Source organism: Lycorma delicatula, chromosome 1 (genome assembly GCF_047948215.1).
Source record: "Lycorma delicatula isolate Av1 chromosome 1, ASM4794821v1, whole genome shotgun sequence".
Classification (NCBI taxonomy): domain Eukaryota; kingdom Metazoa; phylum Arthropoda; class Insecta; order Hemiptera; family Fulgoridae; genus Lycorma; species Lycorma delicatula.
Window position 1 is genome coordinate 25,091,656 of NC_134455.1, and position 27,636 is coordinate 25,119,291.

The 27,636-nt window shown below is 28.5% G+C and overlaps 1 protein-coding gene across 2 annotated transcripts in view; it reads left to right on the top strand.

Annotated features, from left to right (window-relative positions):
* Window positions 1-27,636, top strand: part of LOC142332970 (solute carrier family 25 member 32) — a 100,366-nt gene that overhangs the window by 45,760 nt on the left and 26,970 nt on the right. For both annotated transcript variants that reach the window (XM_075379823.1, XM_075379749.1), the window contains exons 5-6: window positions 15,854-15,967; window positions 17,501-17,646. In XM_075379823.1, the coding sequence (XP_075235938.1) occupies window positions 15,854-15,967; window positions 17,501-17,646 (260 nt within the window). The remainder of the gene's footprint in view (window positions 1-15,853; window positions 15,968-17,500; window positions 17,647-27,636) is intronic.

Genomic DNA, 27,636 nt, shown 5'->3' on the forward strand with positions numbered 1-27,636 from the left:
CAGTCCAGCAAGATCTGGTTTCCATATTGCTTAGATTCAGGAACCACAATTGCATCATTATATCTGACATAGCTAAAATGTGTCGCCAGGTATTAGTTAAACCTAGTGATTCCAATTAACAATGTATTCTTTGGGCTGATTCTCCAGATCAAGAATTAAAACACTTTGCATTATAAACTGTAACATATGGGGCCGCTTGTGCACCATATTTAGCCACTAGATGTCTAATATATTTAGCTAATGAAAATGAAAATAATTTTCTAAAACCTCTAAGGCCATTTGAAATGATTTTTATGTTGATGATCTCATAACAGATTCAGATAATTTAAATGAAGTTATTCAATTGAAAATTGATATTTCTAAATTATTACAATATGGTTTTCCACTCCATAAATTGTTTTCCAATAATAGTGGCATTTCTTCTTCCCAACACAATTCTTCCATTCCTTCAAATCAAGAACAGAATTTACTTACTTTAGGAGTGCTATGGAATAATTCTTCAGACATGCTACTTTTCCAAAATATTCATTCAAATTGATTCTAAAAACACACTAGAAGAAATATACTGTCCATTATAGCAGGTGTGTTTGATCCTTTAGGACTTGGTCCTGTTGTTTTCTCACATAAACATTTTATGTAATTGTTGTGGCAACTCAAAATTAACTGGACAAAATATTATCCAACATGTTATTAACAAAATGGCTCAATTTATACATCCAGTTGCATTTGATTGAATCAGCTAAAATAAATCATTCCATCAAACCTAATGTTGATTGTAGAATTAATTATATCCAAATACATAGATTCTCCAATGCCTCTAAAAAAGGCTATGGCTGTTACATTTACATATGAATTGTATATGCCAACCACACAATTTCTTCTAATTTACTTTGTTCTAAATCAAAATTAGCACCCTTAAAACAAATTACACTACCAAGACTTGAACTTTGTTGTTTACTACTTAGTCGTTTATTATTAAAGGTAATTAATGCCTTAAACATACATTTTGATGAAGTATATTTAAACACAGATTCTACAATAGCATTACATTGGATTCATGAACAACCATTTAATTGGAAAGTATTTGTCGGAATAGAGTTTCTGAGATTCAGAAAAATACTTCAAATATTAATTGGCATTACGTCAAATCCTCTTATAATCCAGCCGACCTATTGTGTAGTTGCTGTGCATAAATTACTTGGCATGGTCCTCAATGGCTTTCACAATCTTCTTCTCATTGGCCAAAAGACAATATTACTTTTAATAATTGCAATATGAATTCTGAAAGTTTTACAGAAAAATGCAAAAATTTAGTAATATCATTTTTGTCTACTGTTGTATTCGATTACACAATGATTTTCTGCACTACATACTTTAATTCGCATGTTTAGCTTCTGTTTTAGATGTTTTCAAAATGCTAAATCAAATCAGTCAGAATGAATCATTGGTTCCCTATCTACAAAGGAATTAAATCATACTTTTAACCTTTTTATTCAGCAATCGCAACACATGCATTTTAGTAATGAAATAAATAATCTTAAAAACAATCTAAACTATTTCTAAACACAGCAAACTTATATCACTTGATCCATTTCTGGATAATATAGGCTTACTTTGTGTAGGAGGCAGATTATAACACTGTATTACATTACCATGTTAAACATCCTCTTTATTTTACAACCAAATGCAAATATTATAAAACTGATTATTAATGCTGATCATTTGTATCTTTTACATTCTGGTGTTCAAGTAACACATCATTCTTTATGTCAGAAATATTGGATTATAATGGTAAGAGAATTATTTCTTCTATAATTCATAAATGTATGATATGCTGTTGACATAATGCAAAATTCTAGGTACAACAGCTTGGTCAGTTACCATCTTATCTTATCTAGGTAGTGTATTAAGTGCCACCTTGTTTTCTGTAGCCATAAACAGCATTAACAATTGTGTACAGGCTCCTCTCTCATGTTCTCTATTCGTTGACGATTTTGTTATTTACATTGCTAGCCGCTCAACTCCCACAGCAGAGCGACTGCTACAGAACACTATATTTCGCCTTGAGGCTTGATCGAGAACTACTGGTTTCACATTTTCATCCGACAAAACGAAATGTGTAGTCTTTTCTCGGCTACGGAACTCTTCTATTCTGCGGATTTACCTGAACAAAGAGCTTCTTGCTGTCTCTCCTTACGTCAAGTTTCTAGGTTTGCTTTTTGATAGCCATCTTACTTTGGTCAAACATATAAAGGAATTGAGGATGAAATGTTCCAAACTTCTAGATATGATGCGGGTCCATGGGTAGCCGATCGGTCATGTATGTTAGTTTTTACTATTCCCTTGTTCGTTCCCGTTTAGATTATAGTTGTGTCGCCTACTCTTCAGCTCGTCAAACCGTGCTTAAAATGCTGGACGGTGTACATCATGCTTTTCTTTGGCTTGCCACAGGTGCGTTTAGATCAAGCCCTATCGCAAGATTACTTGTAGACTCTGGTGAGCCATCACTTTGGGATAGATGAGACCAGCTTATGTTATCTTATTTTTCCTGTCTCAAAGGACAGCCAAATCACACCCGGGTTTTGACCCAGTTCTTAGGAATCCTAATTTAAGGAAGTATGATGACTGTCCACGCTGTACTGCGCCTGTGGGTGTCCGTACCCGACGTCTGCTGCAGCATATAAATGTTGACATTCCCTTGTTTTTTCCATCATGTCCGTGCTCATATCCTCCGTGGAGAATAAACCTTGTAAATTTTATGTTTGACCTTACAACATACGATAAACAATCAACACGACCTACTGCAAATGTTTCAATATATTCTCACCAAGATGAACCCAGACGCGGTGATATACACTGATGGGTCGAAACAAGACGGTACTGTTGGTTGTGCTTTTGTTGTCAATGAAAAAACTTATATGTTTGGCCTACCCGGTATTACGAGTGTGTTCACCGCTGAACTACTCGCTATAAATAGGGCTCTAAATATCGTTAACCCTAAATATAGAAACATTCTTATTTGCAGTGACTCGTGTAGTGCTCTCCAGGCGTTAGAAAACTTTTATTCCAAACATCTTGTCGTCATTAAAATTTACGATGCAATCGCTGAGTTAGGTAATCGCAACTCAGAAGTAAGTTTTTGCTGGGTCCCTAGCCACGTAGGGATTCTTGGTAACAAAAGGGCAGATTGTGCTGCCAAAGAAGCATATATTCAACTTCCTTTCACCAACCGAGTTACTACCTTTGATTTTATCAATCATGTAAAAAAAATCACCGAGTGGCAAAGTGACTGGGCGACTACCATCGATAATAAACTCCGACGGACTAAAGATTCAGTGTTGCCATGGGGCTCCTCTTGCAGAAAGTCTCGTCGTGAGGCAGTGGTCCTATGCCGGTTACAGATAGGACATACTAGGATCACACATGAATACCTAATGTCAGGAGATGTCCCACCCCTATGCACACGATACAACTGCCGCATGACTGTGCACCACATTCTCGTGAACTGCATATGTTATACGGCATTGCGTCGTAAGTTGAATCTACCTAGAAACATACGTGATCTCTTGTACAATAATAATGAAATTTTGGACCAGATGTTTCTGTTTTTGCATTGACCAGGTTACTGCAAAAAATTTAATATTATCATATATATCTTTATGCTAGAAGAGTTGTTGGTAATTTTTAACCTTTTTTTTCAATTTTGATTTTTTTGGTTCTGTGTCTTTAATTTTATTATCCGACAAGGGAGCCTTTTGCACAACCCATCGGAATTATTTAAGTTCTATATAGTTACTTTATTCGATTATTTTAACTTTTATATTTTAAAGACGTCATCTGCAGTATTAGTTTTGAGTTTTATTTTACTTTCTTGACTCTTGTTTTGATATATTTATTATATGTATAATATTAATTTTACACCTTATTAGTTTTATTATTTTGGAGTTATTTTACCCTTTTATTAATAAAATTCCGGGCGATGATAATGCCCAGGCGTTTTTCGCCCACAAACAAAAAAAAATAAAAAATCTTATCTTCAAGAGTTATTCCTTTCCAACCATTCTCTAAGTAGACTATGGCGGTCCAATTATGATTCGTCATGGTGGGCAGAGGTCTAAGAACTTATTTTTTTTTCCTGTTTAGCCTCCGGTAAAGAGAGTAATACTCTGAAGCATTAGCCTTTCAGATAATACTTCAGAGGTTGAATGAGGATGATATGTGTGAGTGTAAATGAAGTGTAGTCTTGCACAGGCTCAGTTTGACCATTCCTAAGATTTGTGGTTAATTGAAACCCAACCACCAAAGAAGACCAGTATCCATGATCTAGTATTCAAATCCATGTAAAAATAACTGACTTTACTAGGATTTGAATGCTGGAACTCTCGACTTCCAAATCAGCTGATTTTTGAAGACGCATTTACCACTAGATCAACCCGATGGGCCAGAGGTCTTAAGACCTTGTAAATCTTATATAGCACTTTTCATATGTCTCACTACTAAAGCTATTCATTTAAAATTAGTTTCTGATCTCACTTCACAGTCTTTTATTGCAGCAATTAAAATATTTGTATCTTGTAGGGAACTTCCCACTCAAGTCTTTTCTGATAACAGTTCAAATTTTCATTCAGCCAGAAATATACTTAATAATTTGTATCAACTTTTAAATTCAGAAAAAATAAAATCAGACATTCAAGCATTTTTAACTACACAACATATAACCTGGTCATCTATTCCTCTTTCTTCATCCCATTTTGATGGTTTATGAGAGAGCGCAATCAAAAGTGTCAAATATCATATGCGTCGTGTAACTGGACAAACGATCCTTAATTTTGAGGAATTATATACAGTTTTAACACAAATAGAAGACCTGTGCGTAAATTATGCCTATTACCAATCCCAAATGATTGATTTAAATAATATTTTTAAGTATTATTTTTTATTGATTTTTATAGTATTGACATACTATGTTCTTGTAATTTCATTTGATTCTTATAGTATAACTGTTAACATTCTCATAAATATTTTTTTAATATTTTAACCTAGTTTACATATTTGTATTAATTTATTTATGATTTCATATTTATATTATATATTATATGATTATGTATTGATTTATATATAAAGGTGCAATAGGACACCAGTAATAATGTAATAATTTGTTGATCTTGAGGAATAAAATTCTCTAGATTTATTTACTTTTTAATCTATCTTTTAAGATTTATGTGAATGTAATTTCAAACTGTTATGTATTGCAGTATTCAATTGTATTATTATTTATTTAAGTAATATGCATAATTATTATTTGAAATACTAATTACAGACTGTGTTTGTTATGAATTTTTTAATTACTTTTTATACATTTGTTAAGTACTCTTAATATTATATCACAATTGAATGTAAGTACCATTTTTACGACTCGTAAAAATTAGCAATTTAATTATATTCGTGTATGTAGCTATTTGTAATTTTTAATCATATTATTGTCTGTAATAATTTCATTTACTTTGTTAAAAAAAAATTGTTAAGACTAAATGAGGTATTTAATTGAGTTATTTAATTTTTAAATGAAGGTTTCTCACTTTTTTCTTACTCCTTTTTAAATCTCTCACTTTTTTGTTACTTTTCGCTCAGGTTGGCATCCCTGCCAAATTCTCACTTTTTTTGTTACTCTTATTAAATGAATTTTTCTAATACTCTGTTGTTAGTGAGTCTAGTGCCAACTATCAGAGACTCTAAATGTATTTAACAGTTATCTATAATTATTTAATGTATAACAATGTTACATATATGAAGTAAGAGTTTGAATATTATAATAAAATAAATTGGTATATATAATGTTATTACAAGTTTAAATATTATAATAACATGAATTTACAATATAAAATAATAAAGACTATTATTTATTCAATTGAACCAGCAAAACAAGAGATTTAGAATAATTAAACCTAACCACGGTACTAAACCAAGGCAGCAAATTATTAGACGCTTACATTCAACAAACGATAAGTGAACCTTAGCCATTGTTGCTACTTGACTGTTTTCTGTTGCACTGGCTAATATGACTGGCTCGTTCCACCACCAACCACCCGCGCATGCATGGCATACATTGCCAGCTTCACCTACCATGGCAATTTTAGTACCTTACAGTACACTACACATTAATTTAGTGAATGTAAGTCCTTTTGTTTATATATTATTTTATTACACACAGTGAGCACATTTTTTTGAACGCCTCTGTATATGTAAATGCAAGATTTTGTTAAATAATTGTACAAGTTATATTTCATTTATGTATCTTGAACTTATTACTTGAAATATCTCCAAGAAGATTCCTAGATCACAAAAGACAAAAGCTTCAAAACATGAACAAAATAATGGTGAATTTTAAAAACATAACAAATAAATTGTACAGGTTTGTAGTATTAACATGATGGAGCTATATTATTAATTTGAAAATTTATGAACATATAATTGTTTACAACTCAAAATGCTTTTATTTATATTACAAAAAAAGTTTTAACATTTAGTAATAAATCATTATTGTGAACATTTATATAAAAACTGATTTACGTTATTTATGCATTTTAAATAATCTTAATTGGAAGAATTAGAATATTACTTTATTTATGATAATAGTATTTCAATACTGTATTTATAATATCTACTGTAGCTAATTAATTAATTTAATTAAAAAATTGTAGTAAAACAAATTGATTGCTGGAGTCTTGAACACTCTTCTTAACTGAAGTTAATATTATGTTAATTGTGTAGCATCTGCACTTGTTTGTTAAATATTATGTTTCTTAGTTTTATAATATAATTTTTATGTTAACATTTATCCACCCTCTTCATTTGGATTGATTTGTTATTGGGATATTTTTAACGTATACCCTAGTTGAATTTGCAAACACCCATTCCTTTTATAATTCTTTTCTTTTGTATTGATGTCTTTTGTGTTGTATTATGTGTATTAATGTTTTCAAACTGGAAATCAAAATTTCCAGTTTGAAAACATTCCAGTACTCATCAATAAATTGACCCATTCTGTTCAAATGCTTGTTTTCATATATATTTTGTATCATGAAGTTCTCCCGAAACTTTCATAAACTATTCTACTCGTGAAAATAATGGAAAAGGTTTATGTAAATATTTATCATAAAATGCTTCGTTTGGCAGCTAGTAAAAGATTTCACTTGGATTTCGGCTACTCCGTTGAAATGAGATCGTATATTGAAATTTTTAGGACGTTAATTATGGGACACAATTACTGATTTCTTATGGGTTTGACCTGAGAAATCGAATAAAACAGCCCCAGAATTGTATCAGCAGTAGATTTTGAGAAATCTGGGGTGTAAACCAATAAATTGGAGTAAAAAAACATGTTTTTTATGTTTGATGTACAATAACCTTTTTAAATGGGTAATAAACACATAAAACTTATAAAACTAAATTTGCAGAGAATTTAATTCTAAACAAATAGTGAACAAAACAAAGAAAGGTTAGAAAAATTTTAATTTTATTTAGAATCTATACATTACTATATTTGTCAGAAAAGTACTTATGTAATGTAAAGAAAAACCAAATTCTTTTTTGACGTGAAAGATTTGTAAAAATTTACTGTTAAAAAAATTAGAAAAACTGGAAATTGCACAATAGTTGTAAAATAAAAATTACTTAGATAATAATTTTTTTATTAATGGCAGAGATACAGTAAATTATTTGAAAGTTGGCAATAAAATAACCGCTGATCAAAAATTTGCCATCTGTATTAGTGTTTAAATCATTCTGTAAGGTACATTAAGTATGTTGGGTATTGTGAACTGTGCTGTCATTAGCGAAGGTTTTCTGTGAATTTTAGTCTAAACTTTGCCATTGAAGTAATAATAACTTATTTATTTAAAACAGAGGAATATGCTGATATGGTATTCATTTTGAATAGTAATGTTTCAACTGCTGCAAAAGAATATGATATATATTTTCCATATTGCAGGATTCCCAATCCCAAAATAATTAGCACGACTTTTCGCAATCTTCGGGAAACAGATTCACTATCTACTATTCGTACCAGCTAGAAATGATCTGTCCATCTGTCTAACATGACAATGTTGTTATTGATGAAATTATTATCGATGCAGTTCAGTGCAGTCGAGACACAGTAAACGTCTTTCTAAGCAGAAATGGAGTTTCGTATTCGATGGTTTGGAGGACACTTAAACAAAACAAGTTTTAACCTTATCATAAACAATCAGTTCAACATTTACACCTAGAAGATGGTCCGCTTCTGTTGGAGATATATAGCTGGTGGGATACAAATCAACAATTCTATAAGTATGTTTTGTTTATTGACGAGGCAAATTTTACTCGGGATGAAATCAACAATTTATGTAGTGAGCATACATGGGCCGAAGTAAATCCTCATGAAACTGTAGAAGGCAATTTTCAACACTGATTTAGCATCTCTGTATCGTGCTGCCTTCTTCACAATCAGGGGTTTGAACCGTTCATATTACTGCTCGCTTAAATGCTGAGGTTTACTTGCACTTTGCTCAAGAAGAATTGTTGCAGCTGCTTGAAGATGTTCCTCTATTGTTGAGATGCAAAGTATACATTCAGCACGATGGCATGCTCCCCATTTCTCTTGTGCCGTTTTTACTCGCTTAAATCATCATTTCTCTGAGAAATAGATAAGTCGTGGAGGTCCACATTCCTGGCCACCAAGGTTGTGTGATCTAATTCCTTTAGATTTTTGCATCTGGGAATGGGTGAAAAATATATATAAGACAAAAATACATTCTCATGAGGAATTAATTTTCCACATTATGGACCGGCTGAGCAAATTAAGGACAGCACTGAAGAACTAAAAAGAGGAACAAAAGCTTTTCAAAAGCATGCCAAGAAATGTGTTGAAAATGGCAGGCTCATTTTTTAATATTTGTTATAAACTGGTTTGTATATAAATAAAATTCAAATTTTTCCAACTTTTCTTTGTTTTATTTTCCTTATCTTACAATATTTTTCAAAATTAAATTTTCTACAAGTTTCATTTAAAAGTTTAATTTGTTTATTACCCATTTAACAAAGTTATTGTATGTCAAACATAAAAAACAAGGTTTTTTATCCCAATTTATTAGTTTTCACCTCAGATTTCTCTAAATATTCTGCAAATATGGTTCTGGGATTTATTTAATTTAATTTTACAGGTCAAAACCTGTAAGATATCAATAATTCTGTCCCTTAATTAATGTCCTAAAAATTTTAGTACAATCTCATTTCACTGCAGTAGTCAAAATCCGAGCAAAATCTTTCATTAGCGGTAACTCACTAACAAAGCATTTTAAAATATATGTTTATTTGAACTTTTTCCATTATTTTCAGAAGTAGAATAGGTTATGATAGCCCCAGGAGAACTTCTTGATATATTCTGTATAAGCATAAGGTGTAACATGTGGAGTGTAATTGTAGCTTTCATAATGATGTGTGGGTGTATTTTCTGTCTAGTCTCTTATGATTAGATGGTTATAATGGTGTTTGGTTTATTTATTATTCATTTGATAGGTCAAATTGCAACTCAATTAAAAATTTAATAGTAATTCACTTTAGTTCTGCTAAAGGCTCATATGAAGTTTTTTATATATAAATTACTATTAACAATTTTACCATATTGAATGAATTATAAACCAAACATAATAATAAGAAAAATACACAATTACGAGAAATACACCTGCACATCACCATAAAAGCTACTACTGTATTCCTCATGGTTCAAAAAAGCATAAAATGTATATATAATATGAATCTCAAAAAGATTAATTCCAGTAATATATATATATATATATATATATATTTTTTTTTTTTTTTTTTTCTTAAACAAGTAGTCAGAAAGAAAACTTTTGTGTAAAATTGATTTGGTTAGAATTTAAGCTAGATTATACAATATTTCAGACCGTGTCATTTGTAAGTGATGACACAGTCCATTTCAAGAACAGGTTTGAAAATGAATGGTCAGGATTATAAGAAACTTTTTCATGATACTTGTATCAAAATTTTTATAGAAGATATTGGTTTTTTTGCTACTGAAAAGCAAATTGGAAATTCAGTAAATGTTCAGAAGGAAGTATTTTGTTATGTCATCAGTAGAAGAGAAAAGGCTCGTATTTATGATATGTTACTTGGGATTAGAGAAAGTAGTAATAGATTTTGGTTCGGCTGTAGAATCTGGAAATAATTATTATCAGAAATTAAAGTTATAATCAATAACATTAAAAAATTCTTACTCTGTGTTGGATAAAATCTAAGAATTAAAGAATGAGAATAATTCACTCAAGCTTAAAATGCCGAATATAAACTTGACGTGGAATAGTATACGAGATTAAATTCATTTAAAATTTTGAGGCGAGTAAAGATGTTAACATTGTCAAGAGGGTCAGAAAACTTGCATTTTAAGTTAGGAGATGAAATGATTGATGTTGTCATAGACTTGCTCCAAAACAACCTTATATTCAGCCATCACTTATTAAAATTGTTAAGTTTGTTGTAAGAACTGACAAACAGGAAATTCTTAAACATAGAAGAGTGAAGCACATTATCAACATTAGAGATGTGGTTTTTGCAGTCATCTCCTGTGTATATAATTGAGAGCCTTAGTGCTGTCAGAAGAAGACTAATGGTAAAAGTTAGGCAATTAAAGGAGAACTGCTGCAAATATCTGAGGAAAGAAGAAGGAATAGTGTTATGAATAAGAGAGGAAGGTGCTTAAGTATTTAAGATTACAATTCAAGATCACCTTGATAGTTGCAATAAAATATGACAAAAGAAAGGTTCTATTTAAATATTTTTTTTTTTTTTTTAATATTATTAATGTTTTATTTTAATCTATTATTACAGTGTTGGATAAACATAATAATATTAATTATTTACGTACTTACTTGGCAGGGATAATGAGATGTATTTAATGCATCAAAATATTAGTACTTTATAGTAAAATTTTGATCAGTTCAAAATTTTCTTAATTCATTGATCAAGCATACATACATACAGATTTTATCTTTTCAGGGTTATAAATATATCAAGAAGAAACAAGTTTATATTCAATAAATAATTATGAATTTTTAAATGTAACAATGGCTTTAGAGCTGTTGGAATAGTAATTTGTGACTGATAAGAAGTGTAAAGTTCCTCATTTCATATTGAATCAGAAACAACAGTTATTTTAAAAGTTGTTTTTATTGTTAATTGTAAAATAAGATTTTCTATTTTACATCTGTGTATATGTATGAAATATAAACTACCAAAACACAGTAATTAGATAAGTTATACTTACCATATTAATTCCAGTAATCGATTTTCATGGGATCCTGCATCTTCACTTGAAAATCTAGTACTAGACAGCATAATAATTTTCAGATTTTCTAAAAGGAAACAATTTTGACAAATTGACAAATTTTAAATATGTTGTAATATAATTATAGAATTCAATACCAACTGAAGATGTGGGATCCTGCAAAAATTGATTATTGGAAATAATATGGTAAGTATACTTTATCTAACTATTGTGTTCTGGTGTTTTATTATTTTGTATAATATTAAATTTTGAATATGTATTACAAGTGTTACAGAAATAACTTTTTGCTAATATTTGCCTTCCTAAGGAGTCATCTTTTTTCAGTTGTTTAGGATGGATAATACTGCTCAATGAAGAATTAATAAAAAGGTTAACATTAAAAGTAAATTCTATTGAAAATAGTATTGTTTGTGAAAGCGATGGTACTTTCTTGACAACCTTTGGGTGTAGCTGATGATTGAATGGCTGTTTTTACAAATTTTATCAATAAGATTAAAACAAATCGCACTGAATTCATAACAGTATGGATGGCTATAAAAATTTTTGTTCCCAACTGTAATCATTTAGGTTTATTTTTTACTCTGATATTGAATACTGAAGTTAGTCGTTACATAAATCAATTGAATTTAAGAAAATCGTCTAGGGGTGGAAAATTAATGTAAAAACATTAAAAATTGTTAGATGTTATATCATTAAATCTCTTATTTTTATAATTAATGTTAGTCTTCAAGCAGTTTATTTTCCTGACTCAATAGCGTCAGTAATTTCAGTGTACATAAAAAGGTAAAAAAACTATTAACAGTATTATTATCACAGTTCCCTTTTGCTGATTTAAAAAAAAACATATTGAAAAATGTTTCAATCAAAGTTTACCATCATTTCTCAACTGCAAAATATCTTTTTCTCATAATCAATATCATTTTAGGTAGGATAAGAGCACTGAAGATGCTTTGTTAAAATTTATATTTAAATAACCTTAATGAAAGAAGCATGACAGGCATATTAATTACTGATATAACTTGACACTATTAACCATATTTTATCGAATTTATTAAAAGCAATCCGCAAGAGTCATGACTGGATCCAATCTTGTTCTTTACATAAACAATTAATATCTCAGTAGAATTTCAAGGAGACATTGGCAATCATATTGCCCTCTGTAATGAGGCAAGCTCCCTTTAAGAATTGACAATTAAAAAATTAAGAATCATTGAGAATTAAGATGCAGAAAGACCTGAATGGATTGAGACTCTGGTTCATTTCTAATTGTATGATTTTGAGTTCCAGGATTTATGACTAATTTGTTGCATAGATTAGGTCAGCAAAGTTTTGAGTGGATTGTATTATAGATATGCACATATATGGAAAGTAGTGTTGAACTCTTATGTTAGTTGTCTGTAGATGGAGCAGGTTGAAAAAATATGTTTATGGTTGGTTAATTATTAATCATAATTTAAATTAGGTAGATCAGTATTAATAATTTAAAAACTGGGTTGTAAAAAGGGCATAAGGAAGTTTTATTCTTTATGTTCTTGTTTTTATAAAATATGTTCTGAAATTGATTTATTTTTGTTGGTTCATTCTTCATTTCAATGTGGAATTTCTTGTTCGGGTGGTACTTATGAAAGTAATATTAATCTTCTGAGTATCATAAAAAAAAATATTATTTGTTTGGTAATTAATAAGCATTGCTTAAAGCATACTTTCTCTTTATTTTGTAAACTTAATATATACCTCTTAGACATTTATTTTTTATGAAGGTTTAAATATTTTTTTATTAGAAGTGGAAATGATATAATGGCAAATTTAGTGTTAGAATTCCAAATTTTAAGGTCGGCAAATAATTGTCCCTTTATCCAAACCCAAAAGTGAAATGTTGAGGAATTTTTGCTATTTAGCTCTGAAGATCTGCAATAAGTTGCCATACTTAATTAAGAGATTGATTAAATTTCTGCATTGTTCAAAATAATAAAAAGGGAAAAGAAAAAAGATAAATTTAAAAGAATAAGTTTATTGATGTTGAATTTTCAAACTCAAGTATGAATAAATTCTTTTCTTTCTTTGTTCTTTCTGTTTTTCCTCAGCTAAAGTAAAATATTACTATATTTTTTACTCAAAGTAATAAATAAATATCAAATACAAATACAGTCATATACATTGTGAGTAGTAATGAGAGGCCAACATCCACTGACTACATTTTTAAAGTGAAGCATTCATTATCCACTGATTTTTATTTGTTTTGTATAAAGTGATGGTAGTCTTCTCAGCTGTGGGTTTTAGGTAACTTAATTCCATAAAAGTTTAATAGTAAATATTTTGTGATTATTATTAAATTTTTAACACATTTATAACCATTTGTTTATATATGAGTATTCAATTTTCATTAATTTATTTTATTTATTTATTTTTTTTTTATAGTACTAGTTGAAAGATGATTTTTATACTGGTAATTTTATGGAAAAAATAAATAATATAAATTAAGTCATAATATCACTCGCTCACACATTTTCTGAAAAAAATGTGTCTTAGTGACTATTGTGTCTTTTTTTTTAATTAATTGTACTGCATATTTGTTTTAATTTATTAATATATATGTGTACTCCTAAGTATATATATATATTTTTTTTAAATATTTCAAGTAAGCTTTTGTATTTGACACTCACAATATTATTGGCGTTTCAGTAGGATTTATATTAATGCTGAATTATTCAGTCTTTCAGTCACCTAGACCAGTGATTCCCAAACTGTTCATCGCAGCCTCATCACAGGGGCACCGTGAAATATTGTAAAAGATTCATAATTAATTGAACCAAGACATTTATAATTATTAATTTAATGTTAATTAAGTAAAAACATAATGAAGATACACAAGTTTTATTTGTTTTTATCTCTTACTTATGAGTAGTCATACTTAGGTTAGGGCGCCGTGGAAAAATTTTAATTGAAAAAGGGCGCCATGACTTGGAAAAGTTTGGGAACCACTTACCTAGACCACATCTGATCCTATCTAGTTTGAATAAATGGGATTTTATTACAACTGGAAAATTCATATATAGGTATTGTGTATTCAATATGTGTAGCTCTTAAATTTTTATTCTGCTTTGTAATTACTATAATTCTGTAAAATTTAAGCAGACTAGTTCATCCTAGCTGTAACACAGTAACAAATATTTAACATCTTGGTTTTGAAGTAGCTTTAACCCAATTCAACATGGCATTTATATCAAATTTATTTCAATTGTGTTCTCTGACCATCTACCTTTGATAAACGGTAAGTTCATCAGTGTGAAGCTCAACGGTAAGTTCATGAAGCTCATAATTTAATGTTGCTCTGAATTTCTCCTCTTGATTTCATTCAACTGATTGGTGTAAAAAATTATCAGTCTTCAAACCCCCTAACTCCAAGATTCTCTCATAAGAAAATTATATTTCTTTTCTATTTTTCTTCAAACTGTTTTTCTGTTTGACTTCGTTTATAATTTCATCATATATTATTATTATTATAAAAAATAATAGTACTTCTTCCATAAAATATTATTACGTTTATAATGTAATAAAATCAGTTTAGCTTATTAGCTTATAATAAATCAATTAATTATAAAAAAAAGATTTTATAACATAACTCTTATCAGCAATGTTTAATTATATAAATGATAAACTAATTTTACAGAATAATTGGTCTTTAACTTTTTGAATTGAGTAGAGACACGGATATGATACATCAATACATGAAAAAAAAAATAGTTGATGAATTTGTTTTTAAAATCATCTACCCTAGCCTTTTCTTTTAACTCTTATGCAAGTAAAGCACCTTATGCACTGAAATTGTTTTCTTTGTGAGTAATGGTGTTCTTTATTAATACCAGTTCTTAATGAAACCAGATATTTTATAACCCAGAACTTAACGAAAGAATTAATTAATTAAAAGAATAACTTTTACTTAACTTAATGAATGAATTATTAATCTCGGGTTGAAAACAAAGAAGATATCCCGTGTACAGCTAAATAGCACGTCCATTTTATTAGGCTTAGGGTTCTAATATACGGTACAAAAATACGACTGAATAAAAGCAATGGGAGATAGCTTTACTCCTCAGTTTTTCTTGTATTGGGTGCTGGTTATTTTTAAGAATAGCTATGTCATTGTTGGAAAAAACTAAAAAAAAAGAAAAAATGTCTGGCCAGTGCCGATACAATTGTAAATAAAAGTGCTCCGCATTTTTATATTACATTATCGTGTAATGTAGAAGTGCGGAGCCCCTAAGTTTAGGACCATTGCCATTAGATCCGTGAAGACTTTATATCAATAAAACTTTGTTAAAGTACTTAACTTGGTTAAAATGCTCACGTACAACTTCCCATTGCCTATATCTTGGAAATTACATTATTCATTTAGTTGGACATATTGAATATTTTGCTGTGTTTATTTGTATAGAGTAATAATTTTTTTAACTTCTCTTTCACGAAGCTTACAAGTAAGCCTTATTTTCTGAAATAGCCTGTTTGTTTTAGGGTTTTGTTCCTGGTATGTTTGGAGTTTCACATGGTGCTTTACAGTTCATGGCGTATGAAGAAATGAAAAATTTTTACAATGAGTATAGAGAACTACCAATTGATACAAAATTGGTAAATATATATTTTTTTTTCTGTTTATTTATTTATTTATTTATTATTGCGATAGTAATTCAAGTAATATAATATTATTAATGATTATTATTTAATATTGCAATACATATATTCATTTTCATCAGAACTAAAGTGTTAATATTATTAAAAACTTGTTCATTATACAAGCCATTGCAATTTGATATTCATAGAAAAATCTGATTAAGAAACTGTTCCTAAAATGGGACTTCAACAGTTTGGTAGTTGTTTTAGGCTAACAATCAACGTGTCTTTAAGATTTAATATAAGATAGGATTTCTAAAAGTGAAAGAGGCAGATAACTACAAGTGTGATTGTCAAGCTTCTTTATTTCTGTCATATTTTGAGCACTTTGTGCCATTTTAGTAGCATCCTGTTGTATATGATGTTCTAGAAGTTTCAGTCAATCAATAAATTTGTAATAAAAATGCAGTTTTTCATGAACATTTAATGTGTATTATATTATTAATGTTCATTAAAAAATGTACAAATAATGTAGTGTGTTACCTATTACCTATACCACGTTTAAAATATGTGGTATAAATTTGACAACTATAGTAAAATAGGTATATGAAAACTGATCAAAGCAATTATCGAAAACTGATTATTGCACATTGAGATATTCGTCTGTACATACTAAAGCAAGCTAGAAATAATTCTCAACATTAGAAGGTTAATAATTAATTATTGACCAAAATAGTTTTTAATAAAAAAAAATTTAGTACTAGTGCTAATAAAGGTTATATAAAACAAAATATTTATCACTAAAATTAGCCATATTCTTTTGTTTTCTTCTAATAAAATATTAGTTTTGTATGTTTCAATTTATATTTTAATAAACTAGCCAAAAAAAGCGTATTAATGAATGAGTCGACAAGTGTTTGTTTAAATGCATATTACTTTCAAAAAACCAATGTTGTGATTTTTTTAGATATTACATTATGAGTTAATTAGTAAAATAAACATTTTATAAATATTATCTTATAAAGTAAAATACATATTTTTTAATAAAGTTTTAGTCAAAAATTATAAACAGTTGTTGAAATTCTTATATTAAAATCACCTCTCTGCTCTTCTTGTGTATTAATTCTCTAAAAAAAATTTTAAATTATAAGTTATATAACTTTAAATTTTTACAGTTCAGTTCAGTTCAGTCCTTTAAATTTTTTACAGTCCCATATAATTGAAAAGTCACAAAGTTAGCTTTAAATGCATGCAAACTTCCTGGAAGAGTTTTTGGTATATATTCATTTTTTTAGGTCTTTATAAAGTGCAATAATCTTTAAAATTTTCATTACTGTTATCAAATTTGTCATTTTGTATTGTGGACAAAATCGCGAGATACTGAAATAGCTCTTTTAGTGTTTTTTTTTTTTTTTTACCTTTGCTAAAGATAACACTGGAAATTTGTTGTACATCATCATATGGTTGTACATCATTATACTCTCAAATAGTTAATGTGAATAATTCATTTATTAGTGATGTTATATTGTATATTGTATTCTGTAATTATAGGAAACGACTGAGTATTTAGTTTTTGCAGCCGTATCAAAGCTATTGGCTGCAACTGTGACATATCCTTACCAGGTAGTACGTGCTCGACTTCAGGATCAGACCAGTGGTTATACTGGTACATGGGACTGCATCAGCAAAACATGGAGGTATGAGGGTTCTCGTGGGTTTTACAAGGGACTCATTCCTTACTTACTACATGTGATGCCCAATATTTGTGTAGTACTTATTATTTATGAAAAATTTACTGATGGTTAATTTCCTTCTTAGGTTTCCCTTTACCACAATCCCCATTTTGAATTATATGTGTGTGTTTGTGTATATATATATATATATATATATATACACACACACACATATATCCTTTGTATATGTATAATGTAAATTTATAGATTCCATAATTTACAGCAGTTTTCATCTGGTACATAGGTACATAATGATTAAAATCTAGTTTAGCTGGTTATCTTTTCTAAATAAGTTAATTCTTTTTGCATAAAGAATGAATTTATATCATACATCATTTACTTTTTGTTATAATGTTAACTGTTAATTTAAGCAAATATCTTGTATAATAGTCTTACCTTTATTGTTTTAAATAGGTTGTAGAAAATACAGTTTATAATTTGATTTATTTGTCTGTGATCTTGTTTAATTACGTAGTGAAACTGAATTATTTCTAAATATTGGTGATATAATAATTGTGTTGAATATTTTTCTTTTCTTTATTTTTTTGGAAGGAAGGACATTTGAGTATTTGCTTGTTTGTATAAATTTATTTTTTACTGTAACCAAAAATTATTTGCATTCTTAATGTATAATTTTTTAAAGATGTATTAAATTATTTAATTTTTCTTTAGATTCTGCAATTAAAAATGCAATGAGAGTGTAATTATTGAAGATCATTTTGTTATTGGTTAAGGTAAGCTTAAAAACAATAAAGTCAATGCAGGTGTAAATTTCAAAATCGTAAAACTGATTTGGTTGGTAGTACTTTAGTGTGATTCTTCCTTGAGTGAAATTTTAACTGTTAACAGTTGTGAAAATGATCAGTTTTTTTATAAATTTAGGTAAAGAAGTTATTATTTTTTATTTTATTGTTATGAAGATATACTATAAATTTTCTAAATAGTATCATCATAATTTTTATTCACTTTTGTTCGTGCTTGTACATATTTTCTCCCAAATTCAGTATACTTTACCAGCTCTCTCTCTCTCTCTCTTTCTTTCTTTCTTTCTTTCTTTTTTTCCTTCAGGCTTTCATGCTATTGTAACTGTTTGTTGTTTGTGTTCTGATTTTTAGGAGAAAAAAACATTTAGACCAGAATCATGTTTGGAAGTGCAATTGCGTCATTGAATTTTAGTTATTGTTATAGTTCTTAACAATCTTAGGTTGTTCATGGAAAGAAGTTCAAAATTAATCCCATTAAATTTATATTAATGATTTAATGCATAGAGTGATGTTGGTTCACTTTTGTATTGGTTGGAATTAATAGCTACATACTGATGTTATGGGTTTGGTTTACTTTTAAATGAGAATTATTTAAATCAAAATACATTAGATACCCATAGTAAGAAGTCTAAAATGCAAAATAGAACAGAAGAGAATTTAGTAAACCGTGGATGACATTTTAAAACTATTTGTTTTCTGTGTATTGAATGATTTTATACAGATATGGTGTCATTATTTAATTGAATTATATGTAATTCATTTTAATGCCTTTTCTGATATTAAGGTTAAATATTTTAATTATGTGATATTTAGTCAAAGATAGATACGCTAGTTATATACATTAGTTTAAAAAAATGTGGTAATTTACAGTATAGTTTACAAAAAATTATCCATTTACCATAAACAAGGAAAAATATATAATGTTTTTCTTATTAAAAAGTTCTTTGTAAATTTTTGCCATCTCTGCTTTTAATTATTGGTGAGCGAGCTGGTTTAGCCAAATTTTTGGTACATAATTTTCTCATGTCAATGTCTTTAAGTATTTTAGATGATCCTTATTGTTTCATCCGTAATCTTCCTCCGTTTTACTTTTATTTAGTAATACCGTTGTTTGGTTGAAAGAAAAATTTAATGTCTTGTTTCTTTGTTGCATTAATTCAAGCTTTGTTTGATATTTATGCAACAGTGTACCACATCACACTTTCACAGTATTTGTAGAGTAATTTGTTTTGTATTTTTTTATGCAAATGCTTGTAATAATTCTGAATCAAGTGGTTGCTGAAAATTTTGTGAATTTTACTTTCAAATTTCATGTCTAGTTTCTCAACTTAAGTTTACTACTTTTCATTGAGAACAATATATGTGTAATATATTGTAAGAATATATATCTGTAATCAAGACCATACAATATATATTTTCTTTTACTTTGAAATATTTCAATGTGTTAGAGTTCAGGATCAGCATCTCAATCAATGGTGTAATCAGATTGATTGTGTCTTTGCAAAGATTTTTGGTCATTTGCAAAGGTATTTGAGGACAATTTCTTTTTCAGTTAATAATTATAATGATAACTGTTTTGAAAGTTGTTTGAAACTTACACTGAATTTTATTTATTTATTTTTTTGTCAATGACTGTGGTAGGTATTTTAATAACTAAATAACTATATGTTCACATACATGCGCGCGCGCGCACACACACACACACACACACACACACACACACACATATATATATATATATATATATATATATATATATATATATACACACACACACATAATGCACACGCACACACGTGTGAGTGTATTTTACTGAAATTAATCTTAAGATTCATATTATTCCTCTTACTGTTAAATTATTTTAAATTCTGTTAATATTAACCATGTAATAGGGCGGTTTATATATTGATATAAACTACCCAAGTGGTTTAGATTTTTAAAATTTAATAGAAATATATACAAAGTTATATCCTTTCAGGAAAATATAATTATTATCAAATAGCAGTACTGCTTATGCTACTTTTCTTTTTTTTATAAGTGCTTCTATAATGATAATCCTTTTATCTAATGAATTTTATAATTAAAAACATAAATTTACCAGGAGCATGTCTGCAGTTCAGCTCATACATAATCACTGTTATATACAGAGGGAAATAATCTGAAATAAGGTAATCTCAGGAATGAAAATAAGTTCTTTTTCTTTTTGAATACAGTATAAATGTATTAGGTAACATGATATTTATTAAGTAGAAATTCTAAAGAAAAAGTGTTAATAAGAAAAAAGCTCTTGGTAGTTTATAAAATTATTAGACATATTTGCTGTTGCATTTCGAGTTAATAGATCTGCTTGTAATTTAAATTTTAAGATGTGTTGATCAAATTGTTCCAGGATGACCTGAGTATTTTATTTGTTTTCTTACTTGTTTTTTTTAAATTCTATTTGTATCACTATCAAGAGTTTTATGATTATAAAATTTCCTAAATTACAGTTGATTTTTTGTTTACTATTAATGAGAATCCATTACAGTAATAATGAAATTACTCATATATATGATATATGTTAGACAATTTTTTTTATCAAAACAAAATAGTGGCCAAAGTATTGGAAAATTTTATTGATGAATTTGCAGATCTACATAAAATATTTTATATCGATATTAATTAATGCCCATATATAAAAATAATCCCAACTTCAAATTTGTATGAAGTGTTTTTAATTGCAGAATATTGTACTAATATCAATCAAGTATAATGTATTTTAATGTAATATTTCTACATTATTTTTTGTATTAATGTGATTATTTCTCATTACTAATTTAAATTAATTATTTGTATTATATCTTCATGTACACTACTCATATATTAATCATGGCGTGAATGTATTATCATTCACTTATTAGTAATTACCTTATTTAACTTAAATAATTTTGATTTATTTTACAAAGACAAAATTTTACATCTTTTGTTTTCAAATAGTGACTTTAAAAAAGCTTATTTAATAAAAACCAACACTTATTTTATGTTGAAAGTGATGCATAGTGATGAAATATTTTTAAAATATCTAAAATGTTTAGTTATTTTCATTTTCTCGAGTTGATGAACAATTTTTTTAAATTATTGTTTTTTGTTTCCAGTGCTGCTTTTTTTCTCTTATGTGATATCTTGTGCTTAAACATATTTTACTTCCATTCTCATTGTTATTTAACCATGGGTTGGAAAATGCTCTTCTCAGATAATGTGAGAGTATATAGCCAAAATAAACATTTTATAAATTAAGATTGAATCATATATTTTGTGACTATCTGTACTATTTATTCTTTCTCCTCCTTTTTTCATATGTATAACATTTTTTTAAATATTAAAAAAGATTTTTTTGTACAATAGGTAAATTTTTATTTTTGTAGACACTTTTCCTTTGCAGAGGAGTATGCTGTAATGCATTAACTATAAGCTACAAGTAAAATAATGTTTTTTATTTTTTATTTTTCAATAACTTTTTATATTTATCAATGACACTTATGTGAAATATTTAATCTGTTGTGTTCATATCCTATAAATACTGTACAAAGGCAGCATCTGTAAATAATTATTAAATGTATGATTGTATAACTTTTTAATTGTAATGACTATTATGATCTGCGAATCATATAAACTGTTTCAATGTTAACTTTGTATTGAAAACTGTGATAATAATTTTTCTTTAATGCCTGATATCATTTGCTGTTATATCAATATTTCTATAAAAAGAAAAAAAGATGAAAATGACTATCTATGCTTTTGTTTGATTTCTAGTTCCTAGATTTCTGGAAATTGTAAAAACCATGTTTTACTTAAAATTTAGTTTGATGAAACCATGTAATATGCTTATTTGATTATAAAATTGTATATTTTATGTATAGAATGTCTTGTTTTTTAATCATTGTAGTACTGCATTTTTTTATGACATCAAATCTGTTTCATACATCAACAAGTAATGAGCTGGAACATTTTTATGAATTTCAGGTCCCCTCTTAACTAATAGTTATAAATTGCAAAGAAAGAGAAAATTAAACTTTTCATTATTTTTATTTGCCGATTGTCTAAAACAGTTTTTAGAAATCTTCATCAGATGACTTTTTTCACGTGATTTGTATGAGTACATTTGTAAAATAAATCAAATTTCTGTCTACTTAAAGAAAAAAAGAAGAAAAATTTTATATTTTTTGTATTTTCTTCTTGTGTATGTTCTTGTTAATAGAAAGTATTATTATATGCTTTGTGGAACTTTATCAGCTTTTATCATTTTTCCTGAAAAGAATTCTACAAACATTAGAATATATATATTTTTTTACTTTTTCCATTTTGAATGCTCATTCTAATGTGTTATTTTTTATATTATTCGAATGTTTTTCTTCTTTTTTTAATTATTTGGATGTATGTTATTTAATTTATAAGTGAAAAATTTGTTAGAGTCCATACTTATCATAGCTTTCAACATTTTTTTTTGTTATACAATTACATTTTGAGTGTAAAAGTTGGTGAAACAGATAGTATTAAAATTTGTTGTGCTGATCTAGAGCACAGGGGAGGCTGTCTAATTAGGAGTTTCATTTTTGAAGTTTTTGGTATCTCTAAAGTTATTTTAGAGATTAAAAAATATTCATCAATTTTTCTATGGGTTTAAAAAGTAAATTGACAGATGTTAGTATACTAAAAAGTAAAATTATTCTATTTAGTAAGTATTATGAAGTTCAACATTTCAATTAATAATTAATTGTATGGTAACTTAGTGTGACATTGAGGTAATCATTTGGTAGATGCGTTTTTTGACAAATTGTTATCAAAACTATTTCTGATAGTAGAAAAGAGCTTTGGAACTTAATTGTTTCTTTTTTGGAATTAATTTATAAAGTGGCTGATCAGATACTATAAAGAATAATAATACCACGAGTTTTAAGTATTGAATAAGATGTTGTTTCATTGGCATCTAAACATTGAGATTTTTGTTTGTTTGTTAAAACCAGCAGATTATATTTATCAAAAGTTCATTTTTAAAACTGTTAAGGCATGGTTAAAAACTCATGTTTGATTTTCATATTAATATTAATCAATAAGTTGTTCATCAGCTTGAAAGTAACTGGATTATTATATTCATTGTCGAATGCTTAAGTGGTTGTTATAAATAATGCATGCCTGATTAAAGTTGTACCATATATCTTTATTTCAGATGTCTTAGATAATGCTTATGATAAGTTTCTGAATAACTCCAAGTAGATCACGTATTCTACAGAATATCATCAGTAAAGAAAAAAACAAGGATTAAGAGACTGGGGTAAACATTGAGTAACAGACCACCCACTTAGAAATTACTTAACAGATCGTAGCTAGCTCTACCCAAAGGGGAACTTAAAAGATTTTTTCCAAGTAGTGGGATGATCCGGTCCAAAATTCTGTTGATCAGGATATATTTACTGGGTCACATTAGAGCACCACTTTACTAATCTATACATTTCTTTTTATTTTGTCTTCAGTCATTTGACTGGTTTGATGCAGCTCTCCAAGAGTCCCTATTTAGTGCTAGTCATTTCATTTCAGTATACCCTCTACATCCTACATCCCTAACAATTTGTTTTACATATTCCTAACGTGGCCTGCCTACACAATTTTTTCCTTCTACCTGTCCTTCCAATATTAAAGCGACTATTCCAGGATACCTTAGTATGTGGCCTATAAGTTTGTCTCTTCTTTTAACTATATTTTTCCAAATGCTTCTTTCTTCATCTATTTGCCGCAATACCTCTTCATTTGTCACTTTATCCACCCATCTGATTTTTAACATTCTCCTATAGCACCGCATTTCAAAAGCTTCTAATCTTTTCTTCTCAGATACTCCGATTGTCCAAGTTTCACTTCCATATAAAGCGACACTCCAAACATACACTTTCAAAAATCTTTTCCTGACATTTAAATTAATTTTTGATGTAAACAAATTATATTTCTTACTGAAAGCTCGTTTAGCTTGTGCTATTCGGCATTTTATATCGCTCCTGCTTCGTCCATCTTTAGTAATTCTACTTCCATAATCTTTTCTCCTCCTATTTTCACATTCAGTGGTCCATCTTTGTTATTTCTACTACATTTCATTACTTTTGTTTTGTTCTTGTTTATTTTCATGCGATAGTTCTTGCGTAGGACTTCATCTATGCCGTTCATTGTTTCTTCTAAATCCTTTTTACTCTCGGCTAGAATTACTATATCATCAGCAAATCGTAGCATCTTTATCTTTACACGTTGTACTGTTACTCCGAATCTAAATTGTTCTTTAACATCATTAACTGCTAGTTCCACGTAAAGATTAAAAAGTAACGGAGATAGGGAACATCCTTGTCGGACTCCCTTTCTTATTACGGCTTCTTTCTTATGTTCTTCAATTATTACTGTTGCTGTTTGGTTCCTGTACATGTTAGCAATTGTTCTTCTACTCTGTATTTAAACCCTAATTTTTTTAAAATGCTGAACATTTTATTCCAGTCTACGTTATCGAATGCCTTTTCTAGGTCTATAAACGCCAAGTATGTTGGTTTTTTTTTCTTTAATCTTCCTCCTACTATTAATCTGAGGCCTAAAATTGGTTCCCGTGTCCCTATACTTTTCCTGAAACCAAATTGGTCTTCTAACACTTCCTCCACTCTCCTCTCAATTCTTCTGTATAGAATTCTGGTTAAGATTTTTGATGCATGACTAGTTAAACTAATTGCTCTGTATTCTTCACATTTATCTGCCCCTGCTTTCTTTGGTATCATGACTAAACACTTTTTTTGAAGTCTGACGGAAATTCCCCTTTTTCTGAAATATTACACACCAGTTTGTATAATCTATCAATCGCTTCCTCACCTGCACTGCGCAGTAATTCTACAGATATTCCGTCTATTCCAGGAGCCTTTCTGCCATTTAAATCTTTTAATGCTCTCTTAAATTCAGATCTCAGTATTGTTTCTCCCATTTCATCCTCCTCAACTTGCTCTTCTTCCTCTATAACACCATTTTCTAATTCATTTCCTCCGTATAACACTTCAATATATTCCACCCATCTATCGACTTTACCTTTCGTATTATATATTAGTGTACCATCTTTGTTTAACACATTATTAGATTTTAATTTATGTACCCCAAAATTTTCCTTAACTTTCCTGTATGCTCCGTCTATTTTACCAATGTTCATTTCTCTTTCCACTTCTGAACACTTTTCTTTAATCCACTCTTCTTTCGCCAGTTTGCACTTCCTGTTTATAGCATTTCTTGCTGATAGTTCCTTTTACTTTCTTCATCACTAGCATTCTTATATTTTCTACGTTCATCCATCAGCTGCAATATATCCTCTGAAACCCAAGGTTTTCTACCAGTTCTCTTTATTCCGCCTAAGTTTGCTTCTGCTGATTTAAGAATTTCCTTTTTAACATTCTCCCATTCTTCTTCTACATTTTCTACCTTATCTTTTTTACTCAGACCTCTTGCGATGTCCTCCTCAAAAATCTTCTTTACCTCCTCTTTCTCAAGCTTCTCTAAATTCCACCGATTCATCTGACACCTTTTCTTCAGGTTTTTAAACCCCAATCTACATTTCATTATCACCAAATTATGGTCGCTATCAATGTCTGTTCCAGGGTAAGTTTTGCAGTCAACGAGTTGATTTCTAAATCTTTGCTTAACCATGATATAATCTATCTGATACCTTGCAGTATCACCTGGCTTTTTCCAAGTGTATATTCTATACATTTATACATCTATACATTTCATATAACTTAAATCGTGTACTGAAATAAAATTAATTTCCTCCATGTATGAGTAACCACTTAAAAATAGGCTTTCATTAGGCCAATGAATGCAAAAAGTGAGCAAATGGATATTTTTTAGAGGGTGTCTGATTTATATAAAGCTGTCTAGGACATGTAAAATGAAATTATGTTAAGTAGGAGATGTGAAGAAAGATTGAGTAAAATACTGTACCTGTAAGATAATGAAGGCTTAGCTTATTCAATAGCCAGAGGAATTTTTTTCTTTTCAAAATCTCTTTTTTTTATGAACAATTGCTTGCTAATAAATTAAATTCATAATTAGAATATTTATTTTAACCTTTTGGAAACACTCTTGAGTTTCTGTTCTCATTATAGTTTTTTTAATTGATAGAATTGAATTACACTCCTTTTTTAGAAAATTTAAAATGTTAAGTAATCTCACACAATTATAGAATATTTGTAACAATTCCTGAGAAAAAAGTTGGAACAACAGGTTTTTTTTAATGGTAAAATTTTTTTTTTGTTGAAAAGAAAATTTTTGACAACCAGAATTCTAAACACACTGTATTAAATTCATTTTCTATTCTTATAAAATCAATTTTTAGAGTACATCAGTTTATTTTAGATTAATGCACTAAGCAGTTGCTAAGCACATTACTACAACACCTTTTACACATAAAATTGGGATTTGGGATTTTTTACTGTTTATAACATCTTTAGAGGCAACTAGCACATGAAGTTCACACTTTAGGTGAATTATTAGATAATTAATTATGGTGAGTTATTTTGTTTCTATGAATATTTAAATCCCATTGAAAATAGAACCTGCAATCTCAGTTTTGTTTTAAACAACTTAAACCCAGAACTGTTAGGTTTATATTTAAAATTTTAAATAATTGAATGTTTTTCAATGTTGGGTATAGTTCCACAGAAAACATTTTGGGAATTTGCTCATTCAAAAGAAATTCTGAATCTACAAGGATTTTAACTTAAATTAATTTCATTGGAATAGATGATTAATGAAAAAATGTAAAGTCTGTACTGGAGATCTTGCCTCACTTGAAATACATTTTTAACTAATAAAAATTCTAATTTCTATTGAATTACTTAATATATCATTAGGTATATTTTAATTTTGTATTAATAATAATACAAAAGAACCTGATCAAGTAAATTTTATCGCTTATTAGTTTTAAACAATGCAAATTCATTGAGGTTACATTACTTTAAACATATTTTATTTTTTCTTTCATAATTATTGCATTTTTAGAATAATGGTGAACATGACTATGTGGCCTTATAGCAAGACAGTTTCACTTTATGAAGAAAGTCGCAGAAAGTAGATTTCTGCAACATATAAATATTGCAAATAATGATAAATTCCCAATCCTTGAATGAGTTTGTTTTTTGAACAG